Below are 13481 nucleotides of genomic sequence, written 5' to 3'. Positions count from 1 at the left end.
TATATCTCTATGCAATCCAGGTCAATAAAAATGTTTTTGTATTTTCGCCTAAGTCTTCCAAATTCCTAAATGCCCCCCATTGGAATTTCATGAGTTATTCTCAGTATCGAGACGGTATAACTATCTGATGCACTTTTTTATTGGCTAAAACCTGATTTGGCCTCTACTTCTTCATTACCCTTAAGGTAATAACATTCTGGAATACATTCTGCCTCTGTTTCTAAGTAAACTGTCAGACATAACTTCTTTATTCGTGGATCCTTTTGTTGTAACTCTACCAACTTCCTTGAGCTAAACACTTCAGCTTCATTCTCTCTCCCTGAACAATCTTATCAAAGATAATATCAACTAATTGAACTTCCACACCTTTGCCCCGCCTTTTAACTTTCTCCTCTTCCTGTTTCAACATGTGAGTTTATGATCTTGTTACTACACAAACTGAAAACAATCCAGGATGCTCTTTCCGCAACACTTCTGATGAATGCACCGCCCCAGACTGCTCAACCACCATAGGCATCGCCTACATTTGTGACCCAACTATATTACCTAAAATAAATTGAATCCCTCCTACGGGCAATTTTTCCACTACTTCAACAATCACCTCACCTGTTTTCCACTTACTCTTTAAATTTACCTTCGACAATGGAATAGGTTTAGCATCTCTATGAACCCCACTTATCACCTTTTCTAGGATTAGTCACTCTGAACAACAAATATCACTAGCCTATAACATTAAGGATTAACTAGCCCCAATGTCTCTTAACCTCCGCTTCACATACAGAATCTTTAACATTTCTGCAACGTGCGCTTCCGAACTTCTTTGGTTCAAATATGGACAAAACAGCTGAACTCCAGAGGTGAGGTGAGAGTTCTTGTGAAAACACCTGGATTGTTTTCAGTTTGTGTAGTAACAAGATACTATCTTTGATAAGATTGTTCAGGGAGAGAGAATGAAACTGAAGTGTTTAGCTCAAAGAAGTTGGTATAGAGCTCTTGACACCAAGGCCAAATTTGACCCAGTGTGATATCAAGGAATCCTAGCAAAACTGCAGTCAATGGGAATCAGAGGGAAAACTCTCCACTGGTTGAAGTCATACCTAGCAGAAATGAAGATGGCTGTGGTTGTTAAAGGTCAGTCATCTCAGCTCCAGCACACCACTGCAGGAGCTCCCCAGGGTAGTGTCCTCAGCCAAACCACCTTCATGTGCTTTATCAATGACCTTTCTTCCATCATAAGGTCAGAAGTTGGGATGTTCGCTGATGATTGCACAATGTTCAGCACCATTTGCGACTCCTCAGATACTGAAGCAGTCCATGTCCAAATGCAGCAAGTCCTGGACAATATCCAGGCTTGGGCTGACAAATGGCAAGTAACATTTGCGTCAAACAAGAGAGAATCTAACCATCGTCGCCTGACATTCATTGGCATTACCATTGCTGAATCCCCCACTATCACCATCCTGGGGGTTACCATTGGCCAGAAACTGAACTGTGGCTACAAGAGCAGGTTGGAGGCTAGGAATCCTGAGACGAGTAACTCACCTCCTGACTCCCCAAAGCCTGTCCCACCATCTACAAGGCACAAGTCAGGAGTGTGATAGAATACTCTCCACTTGATTGGCACCACATCCAAACATTCACTCTCTCCATCACCGACACACAGTAGCAGCAGTGCAAGATGCACTGCAGGAATTCACCAAGGCTCCTTAAATTGCACCTTCCAAACCAACAACCACTACCATCTAGAGGGACAAGGGCAGCAGACAGATGGGAACACCACCACCTGGAAGTTTCCCTCCAGGTAACTCACCATCCTGACTTGGAAATATATCACCATTCCTTCACTGTCGCTGGGTCAAAATTCTGGAACTCCCTCTCTACCAGTACTGTGGGTGTACCTACACCACAGGGACTGCAGTGGTTCAAGAAAGCAACTCACCAGCACCTTCTCAAGGGCAACTTGGGATGGGCAATAAATGCAAGCCCAGCCAGTGAAGCCCACATCCCATGAATAAATAATAAAAAAAATTGTGAACACTTTCTCACTTCTTTACCGATCATTGATTCTTACCACTTTACCTGTACATAAACTACTGGTTTTTCATGTGCCTGAACCTCAGAACCCACAGTCCTCTTACTTGCGGAATTTTTCTGCATTCCAGTTACTGCAACAGATTTTCCCTGTAACGTCCAACACATTGACGTTGTGTGCCCAACCTTATTACAATGAAAAATCTCAATTTCTGAGTGTCACTTCTACTTTCAGCACCTTCCTTTTCAGTCTGAGAAAAAACTTCCTGAGAACTTCTACCTACTCCTTCTCTTCCCTGATCTTCTTTCTTTCTATCCTTCTCTGATTTAAAAGGGTGATGAAAAAACACATTTAGGTCTATGAACTAATTCAATCATCAGCTATCTCTGCTGCTTGTCTTGCTGTTTTAACTTGCTGTTTCCTCCACATGAGTTCTCACTACTGAAGGAATTGAATCTTTAAATCCTTCCAAAAGGATTACTTCTAAGGACTGCATATGTTGTCTCTACCTTTAATGCCCACACCCACCTGTCAAAATTACTTTGTTTTACTCTCTCAAACTCAATACAAGTTTGCCCAGGCCGTTTCCTTATATTCCTGTTTTTTTGCCTGTACACCTCAGAAGCCAACTCATTGGCACTCAAGAGTCTTTTTTTACTGCATCATAATCTACCGATGCTTCTTCTGACATTGAAGCATAAACCTCATGAGCTCTACCTACTAACCTAGACTGTAAAAGCAAAGTCCAGTTTTCTTGTGGCCATTTCATCTGCTTAGCTATCTTCTCAAATGAGATAAAGAATGCCTCAACATTTAGACTTTGGAAGAGCTTGTAAACATTTAAACATCTCCCCACTGGGCTTTAGACTGAAAGTGGCTATTTCCACATCAGAACCTTCCTCAGCATCTGAGATCTCTTTTTTTAAACTTCCAACTTCTAAGCTGATATTCTCTCTCTCTCCCTCATTTTCTCTTTCCTCCCTTGCCAATTTCTCCAGTTCCAATTCCCTTTCGTTTTCTTTCTCTCTCCTTCCTTTATGCTTGCTCCCTTTGAAATACCCTCTTTCCTTTTCCTCTTCCTTCAATTCCAGTCTTCTCATTTCCAATGCACTAGTTTCAGGTATCCCTTCAAACTTCAAATGCTGCGCTATCACTTCAACTATGTCTGCTTTCTTTGCAACTACAGGTAATCTTAACTACAACTTATTCACCAATTCTGTTAACTTATCCTTAGATATTTTTTGTAACCCAATAAGAGTTATATCTTCTACTTCCAGAAAAGTTTTAGCCATGGATAAAGCCATTTTTGCAGTCTCACCACTTTAAAATCCCTCGCACCAATTCCTGAGTTCAGTATGCTTCTTGTACTTATAGCCTTAAGATTCACCAACTCCAAACCAACCAAAGAATTTCAAATATCTCAGACAAGCCCCAATTTTATGATGTGGCAGATGATGTGTGCCAGGCAGATCAAATCCATAAGGGACATGTGGCCACGCTATCACAACGATTTTGCAATTTGTATTTATCATGAGAAGATGTGTGCACCGAATTCAGAAGTAATGAGTCCACCAAGGTCTTTAGAGATTTTAAAAGATTAAGTTAAAATATTTAACAAACTAAAAGATTTCAAGAACATACATAAGACTACAATTACTTAATACTATGACACATCCTAAAATTCCTAATTAACCTGACTTCCAGTTACACATCCCCTTTAAGGCAACAGTCCAAAATAGATTTAGATTTTAAAAAACCAAGCCAGCAAGTTAACAGTATCCACTTAACAGTGGAATTCCAAATAGTTTTCTCCAACTTCAGTTACTGGACCCAACAGATTTATGCACAAATGGCTGGAGGATTCTTCAAGGCTGTTTCACACACACCTGTTAGATCTTACATGGCACCCAACATAGCCTTTCATTCTCCTTTATATATGTTTCTGTCTAATATGCAAATTCCATAGTTCCACAGATCTTTGGAACTGTACCTTCCCCATAATATAAAAACTTTCATGTTGCCAATATTGTCAGTAACCTTAGGGAAAAATTAACACTCATTAGCCTTCCTTATCTGGCTAGTTGTAAACATCCCTTTGAAATCCAAACAATCCCTTCACTTATCTAAAAATGCAAATTCCTTTCACACCTTACATGTTAAGACAGCATTCATGTTTACTCATTAGCATTTCAAGTACATTTTTACACCTAGCTTCTTTTGATAATTTCAAGCTTGCAATCTACCAGATTTCAAATGTAATTAAATCAGAGACAGAACCCTCTATGCTCACACCCATTAACTCACTTTACAACAAACCAGAAAAATATGAGAATTATTATACTTTTGTAACAAAACATTGCAAAGCTTTACTACCACTGCAAAACCTTAATCCTTTTAATTGATTATTAAGTCTCATCTACAAAACAGCAATCCTATTAAACAAAAACAGAAATACCTGGAAAAACTCAGCAGGTCTGGCAGCATCAGCGGAGAAGAACAAAGTTGACGTTTCGAGTCCTCATGACCCTTCAACAGAACTAAGTAGAAATAGGAAAGGGGTGAACTGCCCTTTCCTATTTCTACTTAGTTCTGTTGAAGGGTCATGAGGACTCGAACGTCAACTTTGTTCTTCTCCGCCGATGCTGCCAGACCTGCTGAGTTTTTCCAGGTATTTGTTTTTGTTTTGGATTTCCAGCATCCGCAGTTTTTTGTTTTTATATTAGCAATCCTATTAACATTGGTTAATCCATCTAAGGATTATTTTGGACACAGTGTCACGTATTTTTCTCAGTTATCAAGGCATATGGAGCTAAAGCAGGTAAATAGGACCAAGATACAGAAAAGCCAGGATAGGAACAGAGAAACAGGAGTAGGCTATTTAGCCCATTGAGCCTACTCCACAATGAAGGGTCATACGGACTCGAAATGTCAACTGCATCCCTCTCCGCAGATGCTGTCAGACCTGCTGAGTTTTTCCAGGTATTTTTGTTTTTGAGCCTGCTCCACTATTCATCTACTTCAATGCCTTTTTCCGTGCACTGTCCCCAAATTCCTTTATGTCACTGACAGATTCCTAAATACCAATGTCTGCTTTAAACATACTCAATGACTGAGCTTCCACACCCTCTGGGGTAGAGAATTCAAGCTGAATAGGATAACAGGCTCAGGTAGCTGAATAACCTATTCGAGTTCCTACTTTTCTTTCACATTTACAAGCAGCATGACAACATAGTAACAGTTGGATTTCAGCACTTTTTAATGGTTATGATTCATTGTAAACATTGGTACTGCTTCCTGAGGGGGTGATGCCCGAGTTCAAGGCTTGCAATTTAAACAGGCACTCCTGGAAATTAATCCCAGTCCATGCTGAATTTTCAGCTCAGAAAAAGAGGTAACCCACTTGTGACAAGACGACAAGGTGATGGCATTGAGTGATCACAAAGGTGCTGGGTTATTGGGCCAGTGTGTGTGTCCTTTCTGATTAGATTCGCCGCCCAAACTAACAATGAAGCAAGCTAGCCATCACAACCCACTACTGAGCACAACTCCAGGCCCTGCCCTGCCACACATATTGCAGACCGGGCTCCTGCCATCAGGCGCGTGCTCCAGGCTCCCTCACGCTCCCGTTCCAAACAGGCATTAGCTCCGCCCACCTTCCCAGCCCCTTCCCCAACTTCAGGCCCTTCTTTCTCCCGCGCCCCCCTTCCCTGGTACTTCACCTGGTGTAGCTGCACAATCAGATTGCTATTGTTGCCTTCCGTGTTTCCCTTTTTCGGATCCCTTTTCAAGTCCACCACACTAAGCTCAGTGATATTGTGCGCCGCGGCCTCGCTCTCATTCGCCATTGCAGCCGCTCGGCCTCACGCAACACCGGAATGGGAAGCTCAACAAAATGGCTCCCTCTCGCTTCCGAAGCCGCGCATGCGCTCGGGTGGGAAACGCCTCATTGCGCATGCGCTGGTTGGAACAATGCTGCGTGCCGCCGACCGGGCGGTGGCGCTCTGTGCGGCATCCCCAGCGCTGTCAATTTCGCCAACAGCACAGACGCTAAATAGTGATTATCCCGTTCTTTCTCTCACTGCTGTTTGGCTGTCATGTTTCCTACATCGAAGCAGTGAGTACATTTCAGGAACAAAATCACCTTGAGACACCCTCAGGACGTGAAAGACGTTACATAAATGTAAGTTATCGCCTGGTGTTAACAGTGCGATAGAGGCCAGGCGCAGTTTTAATGACAACTGGCTCTTAGCCCCTTTAGACCAATAGGGCTGTTCACTTCACATTTCCAACATCTGTTTTTTTTAACAAGAAGGTGCAGATCATGTACAGTTATGAACTCTGGCTGAATATATTCATGGAAAAAATCACCATATAACTTCCAGCTGTCCCATCCCCACCACTCCTGTCATTGGTCTACCCTACACCAATTGGAAAGTTTAAAGACTTTTCATTCTAATTGGCTGATGACAATCAGTTACACAACCCCTTTCTCCATCTCCAATGTTTTACAAAATAGAAGTGGGAAAACAAAATGAAAAATAAAACAATTTTGAATGACCCTCTGATTTTTCTCTCAGGTTTTTGTTTATACTCATGGGCTGTGAGTTTCACTGTCTAGGCAAGTGTGTATTGCTCACCCTCATTGCCCTTCAGAAGGAGGTGATGAGTTGCTGTCTTGACCTACTGCAGTCCATGTGGTAAGTCCTCACCCAAAGTTGTGGTTGAGTGCCTGAAAATCACGACTTCAAGTGAAACATTGGTTCCTGTAGGAATCAATGTTAAAACAAGAGTTAGGTCTGTAGGATCTTCCTATTAGAAAGTCTCTCAGAATAACCAAAAAAATTAATTCCTACATTGGTAAATGAAATAATTTTTATATTTTTAAACTTAATTTAAAAGAAAAATGTAACTTTCTACATACCATACCTCCTGCTTGCTGTTGAAGCTTTTTCCCCGAACCTCCCGCTCCCTGATCCTTCTGGTCATGCAGATACACCCTCTTCCCAACACTCCAAGTTGTGGTCTCCCCCTCCCCCTTCTGGCCTCTTCCCCCCAGCAAATCCTCTCGCCACTTCCCTCTGCTGGTGTTAAGCTCCTGCTCAAGATCCAGATCCAATCCGAAGCTAGATGTTGTGGAAGTATGAGTCCCGCTGGTGCAGAAGTGCCAAGCCAGGGACTGCTACAACCCATGTTTTTTCAAATGCTTCCGCTAGCTGCTTCCCCTCCTGAACCCTTGCTGTGAGCGAGGTAGGAGCAGCTTAAACAGTCCTTTAAGAAAAAAACATGGACTGTAGCAGCCCAAGTTCAGAACTTCTGAACCACTGGGACTCGCACTTCCACAACATCAGAGCTCTGGCTTCTGATCAAATCTGAATCTTGAACAGGAACGGGAACGCAGATCCAGGGGAGGGAAACGGTGAGAGGGTGAGTCGGGCTGGGGGGAAACAGCAACTCGGAGGAGGCCGCAACTTGGAGGTGGGCAGGAGGCTCCAGTCAGAGATTGGGGAGGAGAAGAGGTGCAACTCAGAGTTTGGGGAGGCGGGTGGCTGCAACGTGAGGGATGGGGATGGAGTTGAGGCTGCAAGCAGGAGGAGGGGAGGAGGACACCACAACTTGGAGGTCAGGGAGTGGGAAAGACCACAACTCGGAGTGTTGGGAAGGGGGTGGATCTGTATGACTAGGAGGCTCGGGAAGCAGGATCTGTAGCAAGCAGGAGGTACTGTATGTTAACAGTTACATTTTTCTTTTATAGTGCTGTTAGGAAGGGTGTTCCAGAATTTTGATCCAGTAACAGTGAAGGAACAGTGATATAGTTCCAAGTCAGGATGGTGTGTGACCTGGAGAGGAACTGCAGGTGGTGATGTTCCCATGCATCTGCTGCCCTTGTCCTTCTAGGCGTTAGAAGGTGCTGTCAAAAGAAGCTTTTACAAGTTGCTGCATTGCAGCAGCAATCTTCTGGAGATTAGTTTTCAATTCCTGGGGACTCCTGACCAATCTTGAGGCTTTGCGACCCAAGGTCAGGATAGAAAGATCCATTTCTTGTTTGTCATCCCAGTTGGTGTCTGACACACGTGGAATTCCACCATTATATTTAAAAGTCTCCGGATTGCTGTGAGTGATAAGTATCCTATACCTGGGAGGTGCATGACAGCCTGCAGCTGACCCCTGCATATGGCCTTTTCACCTGCTCCACTCTTTCTCCTATACTCACAACTGAGGTAGGGGAAGATGAAATTTAGTTCTTGTGAAATGCGAGCCATTTTAGCATCTCCATTTTTGGAAAACATAGTAGTGGGATGATGCAGGCTCATTAACAGTCTGACAAGCTGTGACATCTAAGGCTTCTTCTGTGGCCATCTTTATACCAGCTGATTTAGCCTTGTACGCTAAGGGTTTTGTGAGCTTCCAGAACCCATAACTTGAGGGGGGACCACCCTCATCTGTGCTTGATGTTAGCCTAGATTTCAGAAACAGTTCTCGGAACTGTCTGGAGCATGGTTGGAATCCTATATCTTCTGATTCAAAGTAGTAATGCCCCCACTGAGACAAAAATCACTGACGAACGGTGAATACCACTCAGCGACAAGATGTCACCACAGCTAAAGCACAAGAAAGTAGTTTCTGAGCTGTACAATTTATATACTGGAATAACTTCGGTGTTTCAAGACCTTTGTCTTGTATCACCTGTTAGAATCATATATCTCAATACTTAAGTTTTCTTTTACAAAATGGAAGGGCATGGCATGATCTGGATCTAAACTGGGATTTTTTTTAAAGAAGGAACTAAAAACAAGCAAGCGTCTTCCAAGAACTGACCTATATGGTACTTGAGAAGGAGTTGTTTGTTTGTTTGAACTGCAAAACAAGAACTGACCTATATGGTACTTGAGAAGGAGTTGTTTGTTTATTTGAACTGCAAAACATTTTAATTAATGAAAAGCTAGGGGAAAAAAAGGCAGTCTTATGGGACAGAGGGAAAAAACTTAAGTTGTGAACCTGTTTGTTTTGAGGCAGTCTTGTTGGAGAACAAGCTGAGGAAAGAAGGCTACCTTGACTGGCTCCCTCTCTCTGCCTTGCCTAAAATTGTGTGGCTATCAACCTGTAGAACCCCCATCTGAGTGTAACTAGTCTGCATATGGACCTGCAAAGCTGAGAGTTGGTGAGAACATCTAGTACTTGCAACTTGTTAAAGGAAGTTTTGTTTTAAAATAAATTAATCATTCTGAGCTTTTGAAAGAAGCCTGGTCAAGTCTCTTCTCTTCTGGGAACTAGAGGTATAGGTACACAATTGGCCATTTCAGCGAGAAAATTGAACATTTAAATTAATAGTGCAGCCTGCGGAGTAGTGGGGCTTGTTAATTCACGCACTCCTCCCATCTCGATCATAACACATCTATTAGTTATCATTTGCCAACTATTTTTACATTACCCATTGCAAACATACCTCACTGTGATTGTAACATGTGAGGATTTAACACCAAATTAAATAGATAGTATTTAGTATTGCAGTCCAGCAAAATGTCACCCATCCCCCAACAGGAAGATGAACACCGCCTTCATCAGTTGTCCTGTTATATGCACTGTGCATAATAATTGCTAAAATTGACACATTGCTATAAAACAGCATATCCTCCAACTCACCACAATCAATGCCTTGGGAAGAACTGCTGGTGTATTATAGAACTGATGGCACCAAAATGTCTTTGGTGCCTGGGGTGGAATTCTGAATAAAAGGGGTCAGAGAATACAGACTAGGCAGAGAGTCTGGTGGGAGACAAATGTTCAGTCTGGCCCCCAAAGGTGACACGCTTGGCATTCTCATTGAAGGCAGGCATAGGTTGCCAAAAGTTCCATCCACTCAATTGCTGACCTACTGTCAAGAAGAATGGGAAGGTATCACACGCTGGCATTCCAACTGCTTCTATCTCCTTTACCTCAAGCTGGACAGAAGGTACTAACCAAGTCATGGAGCAGAGGAACTGGGGCCCACAGGAGTGTCTAATATACAAACTTCAGTTTACAATTCATCATCTTACTCATTTAAGTTAACAGTAGTTCAATTTCTGTGTAATATATTTCTACTATTTATTCTATTTTTCTTTAATTTCTTTATTTTTAACCAGGTTTTCCTTTATTCCCAACAGTCAAAATATACAATTATGTATCCTTTATTACACCGTTACCTCATCAAACATATTAGTTTCCTTAAAGAGATTGTTTTCCTTATAGACACAGGATTGCATTTTTCTTTATGCTTGTATACTTCTGTTGTAATGTCTAATATTCTGTGTGTTGGCTGACCAATAACAACCTGATCATAACTTGTATTCCATTGTTCTAGCTACATATAGAATCATACAGGAGGCCATTCAGCCTATTTTGCCTGTGCCAGCTCTGTGAAAGAGCTGTCCAATTAGTCCTATTTCTTTGCTCTTTCCCCATAGCCCTGCAAATTTTTCCTTTACAAGTATATATCCCAATTCCCTTTTGAAAGCTATCATTGAATCTGGTCAGCATTTTTATCAGCTTTGTTTAATTGTCTCTCCACATGGTTTGAACAACTGTAGAACTAATCCACGCCCAGGTCCCATTCTGTGCAACTGTGCTAATTTTATTCAATTAATTTTTGTATATATTTCATCTAATGTGCAGCAATTTGTCAGTCCTATGTTTCATCTCCTGTCTTTCCATCCTCATATATCATTTTTTCTAGTCCTCGTGTTTATCTCTTTGCCAAGTAACATTGACTAGCTAGTTCTTCCTGGGGTAAGGGAAAAGATATAAATGGAGTCTCTTCGAGGTTGAAGCAGTTCCAAGATGACATGCTAGTCATGGTCTTGCAAATAAGCCTTTGCTCTGTGCCAGACTTGAGTATCCAATGGCAGAGCCAGGAAGTTACAGCACATTGGGGCAAAGTTAATGATTGACCAGTCAATCTGGCGCATTGATGAAATGCGAAGAGGTAGACTTTTCACTGAAGGATAGAATTCTTTCACTTGGCTCTAGTTAATATCTTAACCAGTAGAAGGTTTTAGCTGGACATACAACAGAAAGCTTGTCAGCAAAACTCTATAGTTTTAGCTGGTTAAATTCCCGGAGTGATCTAAAAACTTGGCAGTTGCTAAGCACCAGTTTTCAACTAAGTTTACTAGGCTTCAGTAAGTAAACCATGACCAGCCATTTCACCCTGTCTAGAATATTAAAACAAAGAAACACACATGGCCTGCCCATGAAAGGGGTTAAATTCAAAATAAATGCTCAGAAACAATATTTCAGTGAGTCTTGGTCAATCTATGGAAAAGGTTTCCCGGGGAGATGGTGAAAATAGTTACTAGTGATTTCTTCAAATGTAAATTTGGTAGAGTTTTTTTTCTGAAATAACACTGGGACACAGTATATGATTAATTTGAAACATGGCCTGGTAGATTTGGCATGCTTGAGAGGACCAGGTGATTTTCCACCTATAATTCCCTAAAGTCTCTGCCACTGGGAGCTTTCCTCATCTAGACCTGTTGTGGAATAATTGATGGAGGCTACGATTACTCAACAGCTCCATTATTACTATATCATGTGAATAACAAGATGGGAGAGGCAAAAATAAACGGAACCAAAGTACTGCAGATGCTGGAGATCTGAAATAAAACAAAAAGTACTGGAAAATCTCAGGTCTGGCAACATCTGTGGAGAGAGAAACAAAGTTAAAGTTTCAAGTCTGAAGAAGATCACATTGGACTCGAAATGTTAACTCTGTTTCTCTCTCCACAAATGCTGCCAGACTTGATGAGTTTTTCCAGCACTTTCTGTTATTATTTCAAAAATAAGAGGATCTTGGTCTTTTTGATTTGGTAACTTCTATGTTCCTAAAATGTGCCTATGGAGAGAGAGTATGTGCAATTCATCTCGGGCAAATAGAAACCTACTTTTGGGGATTCAAACTAATTTAATTCAGAGATTTGTAAACACAACGGTAGGTTTCTGCATGTACAGGCAACTAATTAATCGAAGGAAATAAACATGAGCAAAGATTCAGAATATTAGAATATATCTAAAATTTTATCTGCTTTAAGACTTTAATAATATCTCCAGGTTAGAATTGAGTGTTGAAGGTCTTTCGTAAGATTTTGTCTTCTTGAGTCTGCAAAAAACAGTGCCTGCTCCAGCCCACGGGCGCCATCACAAGGTAAGGTAATGTCATTACCTCTCTCTCACTCAGACACACACACACACAAGCTGATCCTCCGTGGTGTTATTCATGGTCAGTTGAAGGGCATGCTGTTTCAAAGTAACAGGAACATTATATCCCAAAGGTGCAGTTCTGCTTAACCTAGCCAGGCTCTTTAAGGTTGCAACATACAATTGCTGTAAATGGGCACATCTCAAGCTCTGAAGAAGGGTCATATGGACTTGAAATGTTAACTCTGTTTCTCTCTCCACAGTTGCTGTTAGACCTGCTGAGTTTTTCCAGCATTTTCTGTTTTTTGCTTCAGATTTCCAGCATCTGCAGTATTTTGCTATGATCACAAGTTCAGTTGTTAGTGAGGGAAATTTGTGTTTAAAATCTTACTACATTTACCACTCGGAGGAAATTTTCTGCCACAATTAACTGTGGCCTCATTATCTTCCATTGCATTAGAATTAGATTGATAGCAACTGAATTAAATTTTTGCACATAAGGGACATATGATGTGCTGTACAGTAACAAAATCCTTTTTCCAACTTATGCTAAATGATCACTGCAATAATATTGCAGAGTAGCGCTTATGCTGATAAAGTCATATTAGAGTCATAAGGAGCCATATGGCCCATCAAGTTCATGCTGGCTCTCTGTTGAGCAATCTGATCAGTCCCATTCCTCTGCTGTAGCCCTGAAAGCTATCCAATGTGCCTATCCAATTTCCTTTTTAAATCATTAATCATCTCCACTTCCACCACCGTTATAGGCAGCAAGTTCCTGGTCATTACCTGTTGCTACATAGAAAAGTTCTTCCTTATATCTCTCCTGAATCTTTTGCCCAAAACCTTAAATCTGTGTCCACTAGTCTTTGTACCATCAGCTAATGGGAACAGCTTTGCTTTGGCTATCTTATCTAAACCTGTCATAATCTTGTACAACCAAATCAACTCTCCCCTCAACCTCCTTTGTTCCAAGGAGAAAAACCCCAGCTTCTCGAACCTAACCTTGTAGCTAAAATCCCTCATCCTTTGAACCATTCTGGTAAATCTCTTCTTCAACCTCTCATGGAACTTCACATCCTTCCTAAAGTATGGTGACCTGAACTGGATGTAATACTCTAGTTGTGGCCTAACCAGAGCCTTATAAAGGTTCAGCATAACTTCCCTGCTTCTATACGCAATACCTCTATGAAGCCCATGATCCCATATGCTTTGCTAACTATTCTCTCAATATGTCCTGTCCCTTTAAAGATCTGCGCACATGAACCCTCAGGTG

The 13481-nt window shown here is 41.6% G+C and overlaps 1 protein-coding gene across 1 annotated transcript in view; it reads right to left on the bottom strand.

The window, feature by feature from the left end:
* Window positions 1-5945, bottom strand: part of LOC121287557 (SAFB-like transcription modulator) — a 103127-nt gene extending 97182 nt beyond the window's left edge. Inside the window, exon 1 of the mRNA XM_041205488.1 lies at window positions 5752-5945. Within this exon, the coding sequence (XP_041061422.1) occupies window positions 5752-5877 (126 nt within the window). The 5' untranslated portion in view covers window positions 5878-5945. The remainder of the gene's footprint in view (window positions 1-5751) is intronic.
* Window positions 5946-13481: the final 7536 nt, after the last annotated feature.

This window comes from Carcharodon carcharias, chromosome 14 (genome assembly GCF_017639515.1).
Source record: "Carcharodon carcharias isolate sCarCar2 chromosome 14, sCarCar2.pri, whole genome shotgun sequence".
Classification (NCBI taxonomy): domain Eukaryota; kingdom Metazoa; phylum Chordata; class Chondrichthyes; order Lamniformes; family Lamnidae; genus Carcharodon; species Carcharodon carcharias.
This window is presented reverse-complemented; position numbering and strand designations above follow the sequence as displayed.